At 42.0% G+C, this 13,284-nt stretch overlaps 1 protein-coding gene across 4 annotated transcripts in view; it reads right to left on the bottom strand.

The window, feature by feature from the left end:
* Nucleotides 1–12,958, bottom strand: part of nhsl1b (NHS-like 1b) — a 93,636-nt gene extending 80,678 nt beyond the window's left edge. For all 4 annotated transcript variants that reach the window (XM_053445358.1, XM_053445360.1, XM_053445362.1 and 1 more), the window contains exons 1-2: nt 12,775–12,958; nt 11,334–12,062 (exon numbers count right to left, since the gene is read on the bottom strand). In XM_053445358.1, the coding sequence (XP_053301333.1) occupies nt 11,334–11,652 (319 nt within the window). In that variant the 5' untranslated portion in view covers nt 11,653–12,062; nt 12,775–12,958. The remainder of the gene's footprint in view (nt 1–11,333; nt 12,063–12,774) is intronic.
* Between the last annotated feature and the right edge of the window lie 326 nt (nt 12,959–13,284).

The raw sequence follows: 13,284 nt of genomic DNA, 5'->3' as shown, positions 1-13,284 counted from the left end.
CCTTTGGGCAAGGCACCGCTGGACCAAAACAGTCCAATTATTCACGGGAATGTCTTAAAGTAGGTTTGTTTTCAGAATCAGAATCTGCAGATCAGCACAAACGTCAGCGACTGAAGAAAAACTCAATCCACCGACAGCAGCAGATTAACATCAGTGCGGTCGTGTTATGGAGCAACAGCAACAATACTTGATGGAAGTGACTCATCGTATTTTAAAAAACAAGCTCAATGTGAAAATCCAAGCCAACAAGCAAATCTCCACTAATTACTGACTTCCATAATCCCACGTCCCCACACCCCTCTTATTTGTAAACCAACAGGTAAGACACATGTACAGACAAACGAACAGGTTGTTTCCCATCATGCACTGTCTGTTCGGCTTCACATCCTCCTGCAGCCGTCATTGTGGGGACAGAAACAGGAATGGGCGTGCAGACTGCAGCAGGGTTTAAGGAGATTAACCATTCTGTAGCCGTATGAAATAATATTCTTCATAATCCCCATCACTGACTCTGAAAATCCCCTCTCACTGTGTGGCATCAGAGGGCAGCTTTAAGTGTGCTCTTTTGTTCTTTTTGAACACAGACACACACACACAAAAAACAGCTGGATGCTCAGAATACAGATGTGTGGGATTACAGCATGTGTGTCTGTCTGTCTGTCTGTGTGCACTATATTTGGTTATGAATACACTAACATGGCAGCATGTTGTGTTTCTGTATAATTACCTTGTGCACTACATTTTCTTTACTTCCTGATTCATTAATGTGTAGCTGTTGTGTGACCTCCACCAAGGACGTTGTGTTTTAAACAAATACAAACTATGATTTTCTTAAAACTTGACATAATGCTGTGGTGAAGAAAGGAATCATTAGCTGTTGAAACTGATTAAATTGGTCACAGAATTATTTTTTAAGTTTACTTTCTGTCAACAGTTTGGAAAGATTGTAAAGCATCGAAAACAGTCGCTGTCTGTTATCATCAGTCAACCTGTTATTCTCTCGCTTACTGCTCATGTAGACTTACGGCTACTCCTCATGGAGTAGAGGCAGCACTTGTTAGGGATTAACCAACAGGTGGTTTGGATCTTTCTACACTGAGTTCTGCTCTCACTCATAGAGGAGATAGAGGAGAGGAGAGAAAGCAGCTCGAGAGTGAGAAAGAAAACATGAGACAGACACATCATATTGCGGTCAGAAGTGAACACACACAGACACACACCTGTTTTTTCTCTTACACAACCCTTATTTTCCTGTGGGTGGACCATTATGACAGCACATATCAGACCAAACATAAGCAGACATCTCGCAATACTACAAATGTCACACACACACACACACACACACAGGTATGAGTATTGTAAAAGGTATGTGAATATTAGTCATCTATATATGACGGAAAATACTGATGCATGAACGCTTAAAGGGGGCCATCTTAATCGCACACCTGCAAGTGCACACACACACACACACGCACACAATGAGGTCCCTGTGGATGAGGCACACTGCTAGAGCTGCTGCAGAAGGAGATTCAGTAGTCAGCTGGGATTCCTGTGCGTAGTATGTCATATTTCACAGTAACTGACACTTTCTCAGACACACACACAAACACACACACATACATACATGACGTGAAAAGATGGATGATGAACTAGGAATCTGCTTCAGGTGAGCCAAAAGCATCACATTATGACCCATTTTCTGCCCAATTAATTAAAGGAAAATAGGACAGTAAATAAATCAACTCTAAACCCTCTGTATGGGTTTGTGTGTGTGTGTGTGTGTGTGTGTGTGTGCGCGCGCCTGTGCTGCACAGAAAAACATGTGGTGCATTTCTTTATATCGTGCTAAAGCGAGACAAGTTTCAAATTAACTAAACAAAAAAATGTACATCTGCGAATACATTCTTTTTTGCATTGTCACATCTTAACTTGAAAAACATTTTACTGAACTGAATCCACACTAACTAACCAACACAGAGAGAAAGCAAGACAGCGAGTCGAAGAGAGAGAGGAAGCACTCCACTAAAACAACACAGCAGAGAGAGGCCAAGAGAGAGAGAGGGGACAATCAGTCTTTTATTTTTAGTCCTAAGTCTTAAATTACTCTGCAGTAGAAAAAAGCACAGACAAAGAGAGTCAGGCTGGCCTGATGATGAATGAGTGGGTTGTTGTGATTGAGCCGATGAAAAAAATTGGGATATTTATCGAGACAGTCCAAGTCATTCATCCTAAAGCCAAAGAAGCCAGGATGTGAGGATGCAGCTTTAACAATACTCAGTAGCCGTACTTCACATAGAGAAATTAGAAATATGTAGCCGCCTTCCACTAGAAAATGAAAACAGATTTATGTTGATGTCACAAGTTCTCTTTAGGTTAGAGGCAAAATAAGCCCAAATAAGCCAAATACGCCGATCACACTATCAAATAACTGGTGAAATATTACACAAATGAATTATGTCGTACAGGCCACACAAAGTAAAAATTGAACGTATTACATTGTTTATGGCATAGATCATGAGAATAAAAAACACAATTTGCCATTTCTATACAACTGTGACTTCCGTGAACCGTTTCAACTCGGAGGATCTAACAGAGTTGCTGTACAGCATTCTGACAATTTGGAAAGTCACTTTGTCCAAACTTGGCATAGGATGTCAGTCAGTATTAACCAGAAGATTCTCCCTAAGATCTGAAAAAGCTGGATGGAATTCTACTAGTATTTCTGTTTCTACGAGTATTTGATGTTCACAGAATTCCTAGATCAAATATGTTTTCATGCTCTCAGTGGTGCACAGAAGATTTTTTTCCTGTCTGTTGAAAATGAGCAAGTATCCAAATATTTCAACAATAAAAGATAAAGTCAAATTAGAGGCTCAGGCCTGTGGCGACGTTTACGATTTTCAGACAAAGCTAAAACAACCAAAACCACATAGTGTAAACTATAGGTGTGCATGTGTATTGTATGGGCCTAGAGAGGTTATGCAGGTCAACATGTTGACAATGGACCCTTTGGCCGTTGGAAGGACAACAGATTGTGCTGCCACTCTCTGACACAAACACATGCAGTGCAGGGCGGCGACAGGAAAAGAAGCTTTCAGGCACAGAAACAAGTCGCCTGCCCAAACGATTTTACACATTCTGACTCTCTTTTTACCATTATTGTTAATTAAGGCTGATATTCTTCTGTACTATCCGGCCCTACTGTAAGAACACACTTTTACAAGCCATTATGGTTATTCCCCAAGTCTCCCTGTGGCAATCATAAACACAGCTCACCCCCAACATTGCCACAATACACCGCATAACCCCCCAACCCCCACCCCCCCTACTAGTACTAACATTAACATAGCTGACAGTTGATACATATGTCCTCCTGACTCCCATCTGGGACTTTCCATCATAGAACTGGGGAAAGAAAGATCTGCATGAATCCCAACTAAATTAGCCTACTTTTAATTTGCTGCACAGTTTAGACAATTCCTTTTAACATGTTTTAACAGAGGGATTTCTAGACTGCTAATATTACAGAGATTGAAAATAATTAAATAAAACACTGTTGAATAAATAAATGCCACAACATCCTGCAACTGTTAAACAGTCTGCATGCTGAAACCAAACCCTCAATCCCCCTCTTTTTTTCAAGTTGTTTATTCAGCTGAAGTTAAAGGAATTCCAATTGTCCAAAGTCACAACTCTTTACGGGGCTAAAAATATTCCTGAAAAGAGCCAAATGAACAGCTGCTTCTTAGAAATCATCTGCCAATCCAAAGATAGCTGAAACTCCACCCTCTTATCTCCCCATGACAAGTTCCAAAGAGCCAATATTCAGCTACCTCGCATATTCAACTCTCATTTGAAAACTCCACCTCGCTGTGGTCATTACTCTCCAGATCGGCACTGGCATTTTGATTTGTTGCTTGTTGGGAGGACACACCCTTTACATTTCTACAGGACGGACCACCGCTGTGTGCCATGATTAAGTGGCACAAGTGACAGATGTGGCAGGAAATCCTGTTTAGTTTTTTTCCCTGACGCGGTCACGGAGTCAGCGTATATGCAGGAGTGTGTGTTGGTGTGTGCAGTTTGTGTGTGTGTTTGTGTTTCCAGGCCTTGAGTGCAGATGGAGGATAACAATAGACTTTATGTTCCTGTAAGATGAGCTCCCACCTGCTGCACTATGTCACCATTTGATGTATGGATGCGTTTGCCTTGTGTCTGTCTCCCTCCCAACTGTACACATCACTTCAACACCTACGCCAATCCCACCACTGTGAACTAGAAATTTGAGTATCACAGTAATTGCCGTATACAGATTGATTGAAGAAGATTAAAGAGAAACATGATAAAAGAGTTGCACAGACAGAGGAAGCGTAAAAGTTCAGGAAGACGTATAATAAAAAGAAATGTAAACAAAAAGATTAGAAGGCAGACAGGCAACGGGGAAAGAAATTGAGAGCAAGCAGAACCCTTGTCTTTGTTGTGGTCACTGGGGCAGAGTGTGTGCTGACATCAAAGTGCAAAGGATGGACAGAGATGAGAGAGGAAAAGGTCTGCGAGCCATTTGAAACAACAGGAGGAGAGAAAGAAAGAGTGCTACAGGAGAGGGGGTAAGACAGAGGGTAGAGAGGAAAAGCCATTAAAATATAGGAAGGAGGGAGGGAAAGCTGTGGAAAAAAGGGAGAGTGACTGACGATGGAGAGTGATGAAACCTCGTGCCACATCTGTCCAGTGTCTCCGACGCAAACAAAAAACAAGGTGAGAATGTGTTGTCACATGTTCTATAAGAGCAGAGATTAGGTTACTCTTTCTTGTGCGTCATTTTCAACAACAGGGTCGTGATAGTTTATATTTTCATATCCTATTTAACAGTAGATGTTGTGTGTGAATTACATTAGATTACAGTGGATCACCCTCAGGGGTCTAATCTATCAAACTGATGACTAGCCTTTACATTTTTCCATCGTAACAAAAAAATTCACACCCGACTATATTTGGTGAATGTGACCCCTGCGTTCGATCTCTCTAAAAACAAATGTGTTCATCTTTAATTTGACAAAAAGATGTGTGACCTTGAGGACACAGACATGTCTCCTCCCGACAGATTCCTTTCCAGCTCTGTTGTCACCTCAGCTCCTGTTTGTCTCTCAAGAGGAAAAACAGTCGGAGTGAACATCTGGCTATTGGTGATTATTTCACTCCAAAAACAGTTATGTGAATTCTAGGACCATGACCAAAGGTTGAACTCTTCAACTGCACTCCAAATGCATCTGTCCACAATATGCGCTGAGGGAGGAATAAACAGGCTGTAATCATACGTACAAAATCTAAAATCTAAAAGCACAGAAATGCACTCTAAAAATGTGTCAAACTGGTAATTACCATTTGTGTTAGTTAAGCTTTCGGCTCTTAATCAGAGCAAGATATAAAAGTGAAAATTATGTTTTCTGTAGTAGTATAAAGTCTAAAAGATGAAAAAATAAATGGATTAAGTGGATGAGTGTGTCCTCAGAAATGTATGTGTATGTTTAGGTCTGCGTCAGTGCATAGGAAGCCAAAGAGGTGTCCCAATCCATCACTGGTTCTTCCTCACTGCAGAGGTCCCCACAGTTCGTATTTCATCTTGCTCATGTCCCTGCTTGCTTGTTAAACCCTGGATTACCGCACAGCACCCACAACTGCAAACCTGCAAGTCCTGGCTCCTCTAAGTGTGTGAACATGGATCCATGTTTATGGACGGCCATGATTACACCTTGAGTATAGGCCTGAGCAACATGCAGCAGTTAGTATGAGGATGAAGTTTAAACCTGTGTTTGGTGCCCTTCTGACCTACATGGAGTTTGAGACATTATAAATGAGATGTTGCTAAACCACAATCCTCTTGATGTGGACAATATTCTAATCAATCAACCCATAACACATATAAATGGATGCTTCACTCTCTACTTCCCCGGATTCCTCCAAAGCTGTTTCTCCTTTGTTGAATAAACTTCTAATAAACAAAGTCAGAACTTTCATCACATTCTCTCAATAAATCAGAGGCTTTTTGTTCAAACAATTATCAAAATAGTCTGACTCCAGTTCAGTCAGTTTGTGTAGAAACTAATTATCTAATTCTGGCATGAAATGAGTGGTATAAACACTAATTATATACTGTAGAGTAATCTGGTGTTCACCAGCAGTTACCACAGGCCTAACAACACTGGTTCAAACCAAGCCTTAAACATAGTCAGGGCAACAAACACACACACACACACAACTCTACATTTAGCCATTTTCTTATTAACTTTAATGTCTGAAACCATCAACAGCAAATCAGTCTCTGACAGATTTAGTTTTGCCGACAGGACGACCGCTCTGAGTCAAAGCAGCTGGAGGAGAAACTTCTCATGTGATGATCAACAAGTATCTTAAAACGGTCAGGCCGCTGATGGAAATGAATGTGTACATATACACACACACACACACAGTACAATTACACAAGAGTGCTTTAAGAACAACACACAAATTCATCACTATAATGTCTTCCGTCTTTCACTCCCTCACAAGTCTGTGCAATCGCCAGGGCTGCATCTACATCCTGAGCGGTCTGCACAGAGGCGAGAGTGGGCTGCTGTATGAATGCGCACAAACAAACACACACACACACTAATACACAGCCCCTTTCCCACTCTTTACTCCCGACTTTTCTCCTTCAGTCCAAACCCTTCTCTTTTGTCACTCATGGGACCAGGTCGACCTCTGAAACCAGGCCAGGCTCCCTTGGTTGGAACGAGCCCTGTGGGAACTGACTTGGAGATTCTGGCTGCGTAATGACTGCTCTCTATTGATGAATGGACGGGACCACTGCCGGCATGAGTGAATAGTGTGTCAGAAGAATTGAGGAAGGATTCAAGAGGGGTTTGCATGCTTTTTAGCTTCTGTGCGTTTTTGTGGAAAACGGAGAGAGAAGGCAGTTAAAATACCATAAAAAGAAATAAGTCAATCCAGGGGCGGGATTTGCATGTTCTCTAAATGTTTGTGTTGATTTACAAAGGCCTCGGGATTAAGTTACTTTCCTGAATCGAAATCAACCATAGGTGTAAATGTTGGTTTTATGTCTGTACTGATCTTTGTATGTTGGCCCTGGGATACACTAATGATCTGTCGTGGGTTTACACTGTCTCTCCACCAATGACAGCCCAATGGGATTGGCCCCACCACGACGCTCAAATAGATAATGCCTTGATAAATGGGTGGATGGATGGAGGTCTATCCAGACATGACAACACAGTGTTATTTTTGTCATGAGATTAGGAACACAATTTGGATCTAACTCAAGCGGTGTAGTTTCACTGTTATCATCATTACTGATTGGTGATTCTTACGCACTACCACTCATGACCAGTGTGCAGCTGTACCAGCCTGACACACACACACACACACACACACACACACACACACACACACACACACACACACACACACACACACACACACACACACACACACACACACACACACACACACACACACACACACACACACACACACACACACACACACACACACACACACACAGGTCCTTGAGATAGCAACATGCTCTAACCATGACTGCAAGATGAAGACGAAAGATCAACACTACAGGCAAAAAAACGTACATCTATAAATATCACAAGGATAAGGGAAGGAATGCACAGCCACTTGTCCTGTGTGTCTGTGAGAGAAAGATGGATTGTGGACGTTGGCAGGTCAGCTGGATAAATGTGTCGGCTGAAGATTGTTCTGTGTGTGAGGGGGTCTATTTCAAAGACCCACCAGCAGGAGGTAGCTTGGTGGCCATCACGATATCTGACAGGGCAGCCTAAGACTCCTCCTAACTCCAATTAACCTTCACTTGTTCGACCTACTTTCGACATTAAAATAGAAAACTCCCTACTCAACCAAGTGTTATATTTAGCAAAAGGGGGCTCAGTGATTAAGATATAGTTAAAGGCCAATTTCACCTAAAAGCCGAGGTTTCGCTTGAAAAAGCCAAAGATGTCTAGAGCAGGAAGTAGTACAAGGACTATTCTGAAAATCAATACATGAAACCGTTTTTCAAGATAGAAACTGATATTCCAACAACTACTCAAATGTGATGATCCTCTGTTCTGCTGTAAAAAGGAATTTTAACTAAATTTATTTGGTTTCTCTGCAGTTGATAGGAAAACATTAGCTCAGAACATGATCTGCAGATTAATCAATTCAATAGACCATCATGGTTAGTTGCAGCCCAAAACAAGCCTTTAATTCCCCCAGCCTCCTATATCTATGAGTCATGTGAATGCTGTACACCTGGATACAACATAAGAGTTATCCAGAGTTTATCTGAAAGCAATTTATCTTTAGCATGAGTTACATACTGGGTCAGTTAAGTCAGTCTTTAACACGATGAATTTGGTTTATTTAGAAAGTGTCCCTGTACATGTGACCCTTTTAGCTGCTCAAAAAAACCTCCAGAGTCTTCTTCTAATATCACAAACAACATGGTGCAGTTGTCATGGATTGCACTTGGGGACTGTACACACAGTCTCTTCTTGAAATTACTTCCCGTGCCTGAATAAATTGATCCCAGTGCATTTAATGTCCTTAGTGCATCAAGTTGCCACAGCAGCGATCCTTGGCCTAAAACAGTTACCCAATGCAAGCCAGACTAGACAATACTTTGTTTAAACTCTTGACTCTGTAGTGTCAGGTGTTCCCCTCTGAGGGCGGAAGAAACGACCTCTGGCCTTTGGCTTTTGTGACCTGCACTGGCATGTGACAGTCAAAATACAAATAAAGAGGAAATCCCATGGCATTTACCGATCACTTTTGAGTGCATAGGTAGAAACAGCAAAGCGATACCATGCACTACACACACACACACACACTATGCCCTTCCTTGAAAGTCAGTCCCCCAGCATATAGGGGCCCCTCTTGTTGCCCCTAACCAGTAATATGATCCATCTCTGAGCTGCAGTTAGAGGAAGGATTCCTGACCCACAGTAGTTGAAGACAACAGAGTGACCAGTCAAAGTTAAATATTTAGCCGATATAATTAGGATATATATTCTTCTGGTCTGGCTTACCACCACCATCCTAAAGGCAATGTCTCATGAGGTTGTATTAAGGATATACTGGTAAACAGACTGCAAGAGTTTTCATGAAGTTTTGTGCACGACCCAAACTCTCATTCAAATATCCATTCAAAACAAATACACCAGCTGTTCATATTCAAATCCACCCCTCCCTCCCTGTGTGAATGCTGATGCAGATTCCAATGAATTTCCTTAATGACAGGTATTTGTTTGTGTGGATAAGGAACTAACATGTGTTGCAATGAATCTAACCTCAGTGTTCCTTTACACCCAGTTCCGGCCTTAGGGCTATGAGGTAGCCGGCAACTTTAGATCTGTGTAGACGTAACACACTGCATTCCAGTCTACTCTCTCACACCTTGTCCTGATCTGCAGTGACTAAGTTGATGACTGTCTCAACCTTTATTTAAATAAAGAACTCTCAAGCCTTGCCCAGGTGTGAATCTGAACTTCAACAGATAAATCTATAAATGTTGAGTCATGCCATGCAACAACACAGTGGATTAGTTCAATGTCTGGTGGCTGTCTTGTGGCAGAGAACGCCCCCTGAACACAGAACGATGGACTTATCCGTGTGTATGTATCTTCAACTCATTGCTCATCATACATTGCGTTCGCTTGTGTCTGGGTTCTGTCGGGTCGGCTTATCTTTACCCTGCAACCAGTTGTGAATCTGTGCTGTGAATCTGGTATGGCTAATGTTGCGGGGACCTAAATCTGTTTACATAGTTATATTATGGGGACATGTCTTTCTTGTGGAGACACATAAATTGTTAAATGTTAAGGTGATGACATGTTTTAGGTTAAGTCTCCAGGAAACCAATATGTTTCACAGGAGACTTGACTGTGTGTGTGTGGGTGTGTGAGAGAGAGAGTGAGTCAGAGTCAGGCACAAGACAGAGTGAATAGATGGGATGGACAGTAAAAGAGGAAACAAAAGGCACATTAGTCAGAACTTAAATCTGAATCCCTCCCTCATGTTCAGAGGAATTTGGCCTCATCTTCTGAAACCTACTTTGCATCCATTATCTGCAGTGTCTTTGAACCTTACCACGTCACAGCCCATAAAAAGGAAGCAGTGGTATAGTAGTAGTCGCAGATAGAAGATAGTCTACTATATCAAAGCAGACAACCGAACAGGTCTGTCTTTAAAAATGTATGCATAGCATGAGTCAAAGTCTGAGTTAATATGTAAGCCCTGTGTGGGAGACCTCAGGAGATAGCTTGACATGGGTAAGCCCAACTAATCCCAAAACAACAGAAGTCAAAAGGAACATTGATTTTCCATTTATCTTTGTGTTGACGAACTTTGTTTACATACGTAAAGCAGCAGGAAGAATGGGGGGGGGGGGGGGGGGTAAAGAAGATTGTGGTGCTGCTCCTGTGATCTCTGTGAGGACCTAAACACAGATGGTCTGCGCTTTGAGGGAAGATCAATCTCTTCTGACAGGTCTCAACACCCTTATTAACATAAACAAAGCCATGTGGTCCAGAGACAACGGTCACTCCTCCGTGGGGCTTTGTGACGGTCGCCTTGGACTTGACCAGCATCCATTCACACCAGTGACAACATTATAACATCATCATGAAGATATTTCTTCTAAGAACATATTTTTGAATTATTCCTGTCGGGAGTCTGTTAATCAGCACCTGATTACAAATCTTTGGTGTCATGTATATAAGTATATATGTACATGTCCACCTTTAATATGCTGATTTTATGTATGTGGGTCTATATTTGAGGTTTTAAGTCACTCCTCCCTATGAACCATTGGTTTATTGTATATACTGTATATGTAGATGTACACCTGTTATAAGCTTATATGTGTGGGTCTTTATTTGTGGTTTATAGTCACTCCTCCCTAGGAACCATTAGTTTCTTGTATATACTGTATATGTACATGTACACCTGTTGTAGGCCTATGGCAAGATGTGGGTCTCTATTTGTGGTTTATAGTGACTCCTCCCTAGGAACCATTAGTCTCTTGTATATACTGTTTATGTACATGTACACCTGTAAGAGGCCTATGACAAGATGTGGGTCTCTATTTGTGGTTTATAGTGACTCCTCCCTATAAACTATTGGTTTCTTGTATATGTACATCATACATATCCACCTGCAATATGCCTTATCCATGTATGTGGGTCTCTACTGGAGGTGTATAGGGACTCCTCACTATGAAAGTAATGCTCACTCTGCCGATCACAAACAAGTGGGCCACACTGCAAACTTACGGATTTTGACTTTCTTGGGATCCCACTTGAGAACTTCGTCTTGCAGAATCTGCAGGCGCCCCTGGATCCTGCAGGATCTCCTGAACGCCATGCCCGCCTCCATCTCGATGCCCAGGAAGATGTCGCTGGCATGACGAGAGAGGTCTGAAAGTTGGTGGATGATGTTGGTGAAAGTGTGACAGCAGACATCATCCAAGGACGTGAACAGAACGGGTCCCCGCAACTTGCGTCTCCCGGCTTCCTCGCCCCGGATCCAGACATCCCTCGCCGATAAGCGACTCACGCGCCGCGGCTCAACGATCCTCTGAGTAAACGGCATGTTTTATTTCATAGCAATAACTTCGGCGAGACCTAGAAGCGTTCACGCGAAACACCGCAGCCTTAAAACCCTCGCAACACGCACTGTCCTCCCGTGGAGCCTGATGTTGGTGAGGCAGTATAATCCTCCAGTCCCGCCATATTCTCGGGGGTTCAAAGCGTGGGGACTTTGTGCTGCGGTCACTGAGACGTTGCTTCCCCGAGTCTTTTCAAATTCAAGCAGCCGGAGCGGACAGGAAAACAAGGGAAAGGGCGACTGAAGACCCGGAAAATACTACAGACCACCTGTAGCTACTGGAACCGGAGTCAGATCCTGAGGAGAGTTACCTGCCTCCGCTCACCAGGCAAGGAGCGGACTGATACAAAACCTGGACCGGATCGTTCACAAAGAACTGCATCAGGAGGGACACGCTGCAGAAGAATAAATGTGTTAAAGCTAAAAAAACAAATGACCATTCTGTTCCTTCTCTGTGAACTACGACAAAGTATAAGTGTCATCTAGAGAATGATGTCGTGATATTATGAGGATTAAGTTAATGGGAAAAAAGTGATAACATTACATAAAGTTGTGATATAACGATAAAGGAATTATTAATATTTTGAGAAAGATATACTTTATTCGTGTAGCCTTAAAAGTAGCGTTATTTCTCAGAAGATGTCGACCTTATAGTTGCAAGACTCCTTTTCTCCTAAATGTATTTTAGTTACTTTTTTTCAGCTAGCTTGTACAGTTAAGTAACATTGGGCTAGCGTGTCGACATTGTTTCCGTTATCATATTTTGGTGATGACTCTTATATACTGTAAAGTCTAATATAAAAATAGTAATAATCATATTTATATAGCACTTTTCAAAGCAAAGTCATAAAAGTGCTGTGTACAAATGTGGTTGAAGGAGTGTTTAAAAAAACGGGGGACCCTTCTCAACACCTAGCTTAAAAACGTTAGCATAGCATTAACATACCATTTCTCTGCACTGCGCTGATTTTAAACTGAGGCACACCAAATACCTAGCTTAAAAACGTTAGCATAGCATTAGGATAAACATTTTTCTTTGCTTTTTTGATTGGCGCTTGTTCACAGTAACACACACCAGCCCTTTTCTTTCCAGTTGTTTGCTCGTACCTTGTCAAATATCCCAGTAACAACACATTCTCTGGACACCAGTATCAGATTTATCTCCTCCAGGGCCTGTGTCCAGTCCACCAGGTCTGCTGATCTTTAACTCCCACAGAGAAAACTCTCATCACCCGCAACATCTTGAACACAATGGCCCCAAGTTCAGTGGAGTCCCTGGAAAGTGTGGAAAACAGTATCCTGTTGGGAAAAAGGTGTCTATGGTGTTTATTGTGCCCCCTGGTGTCGGGATGTAATCACAGTCAAGTGGGACGTCACACTCGGGCCAGTTTCCTCTGTTTGTGTTCTCACCCCTGAAACAATTCGATTCTACAAATTACTCTTTAGCTTGTGTGAACTCTGTGTGGTGGAAAAAGATCAAATAGTTTCTCAATACAAAAGTGTATGAAGCTGATCTAGAAGGCCAAACGTTGGAAAGTGATTTGAAACTGAAAATATACGATTTGTAAATTGGAAAAACACCTGAAAGTGAAACAAAATACTTTGAAACTGATTAAA

Source organism: Pleuronectes platessa, chromosome 17, assembly GCF_947347685.1.
Source record: "Pleuronectes platessa chromosome 17, fPlePla1.1, whole genome shotgun sequence".
Lineage (NCBI taxonomy): Eukaryota > Metazoa > Chordata > Actinopteri > Pleuronectiformes > Pleuronectidae > Pleuronectes > Pleuronectes platessa.
Note: the sequence above shows the minus strand (reverse complement) of the source record. Positions and strands in the feature narration are given on the sequence as shown.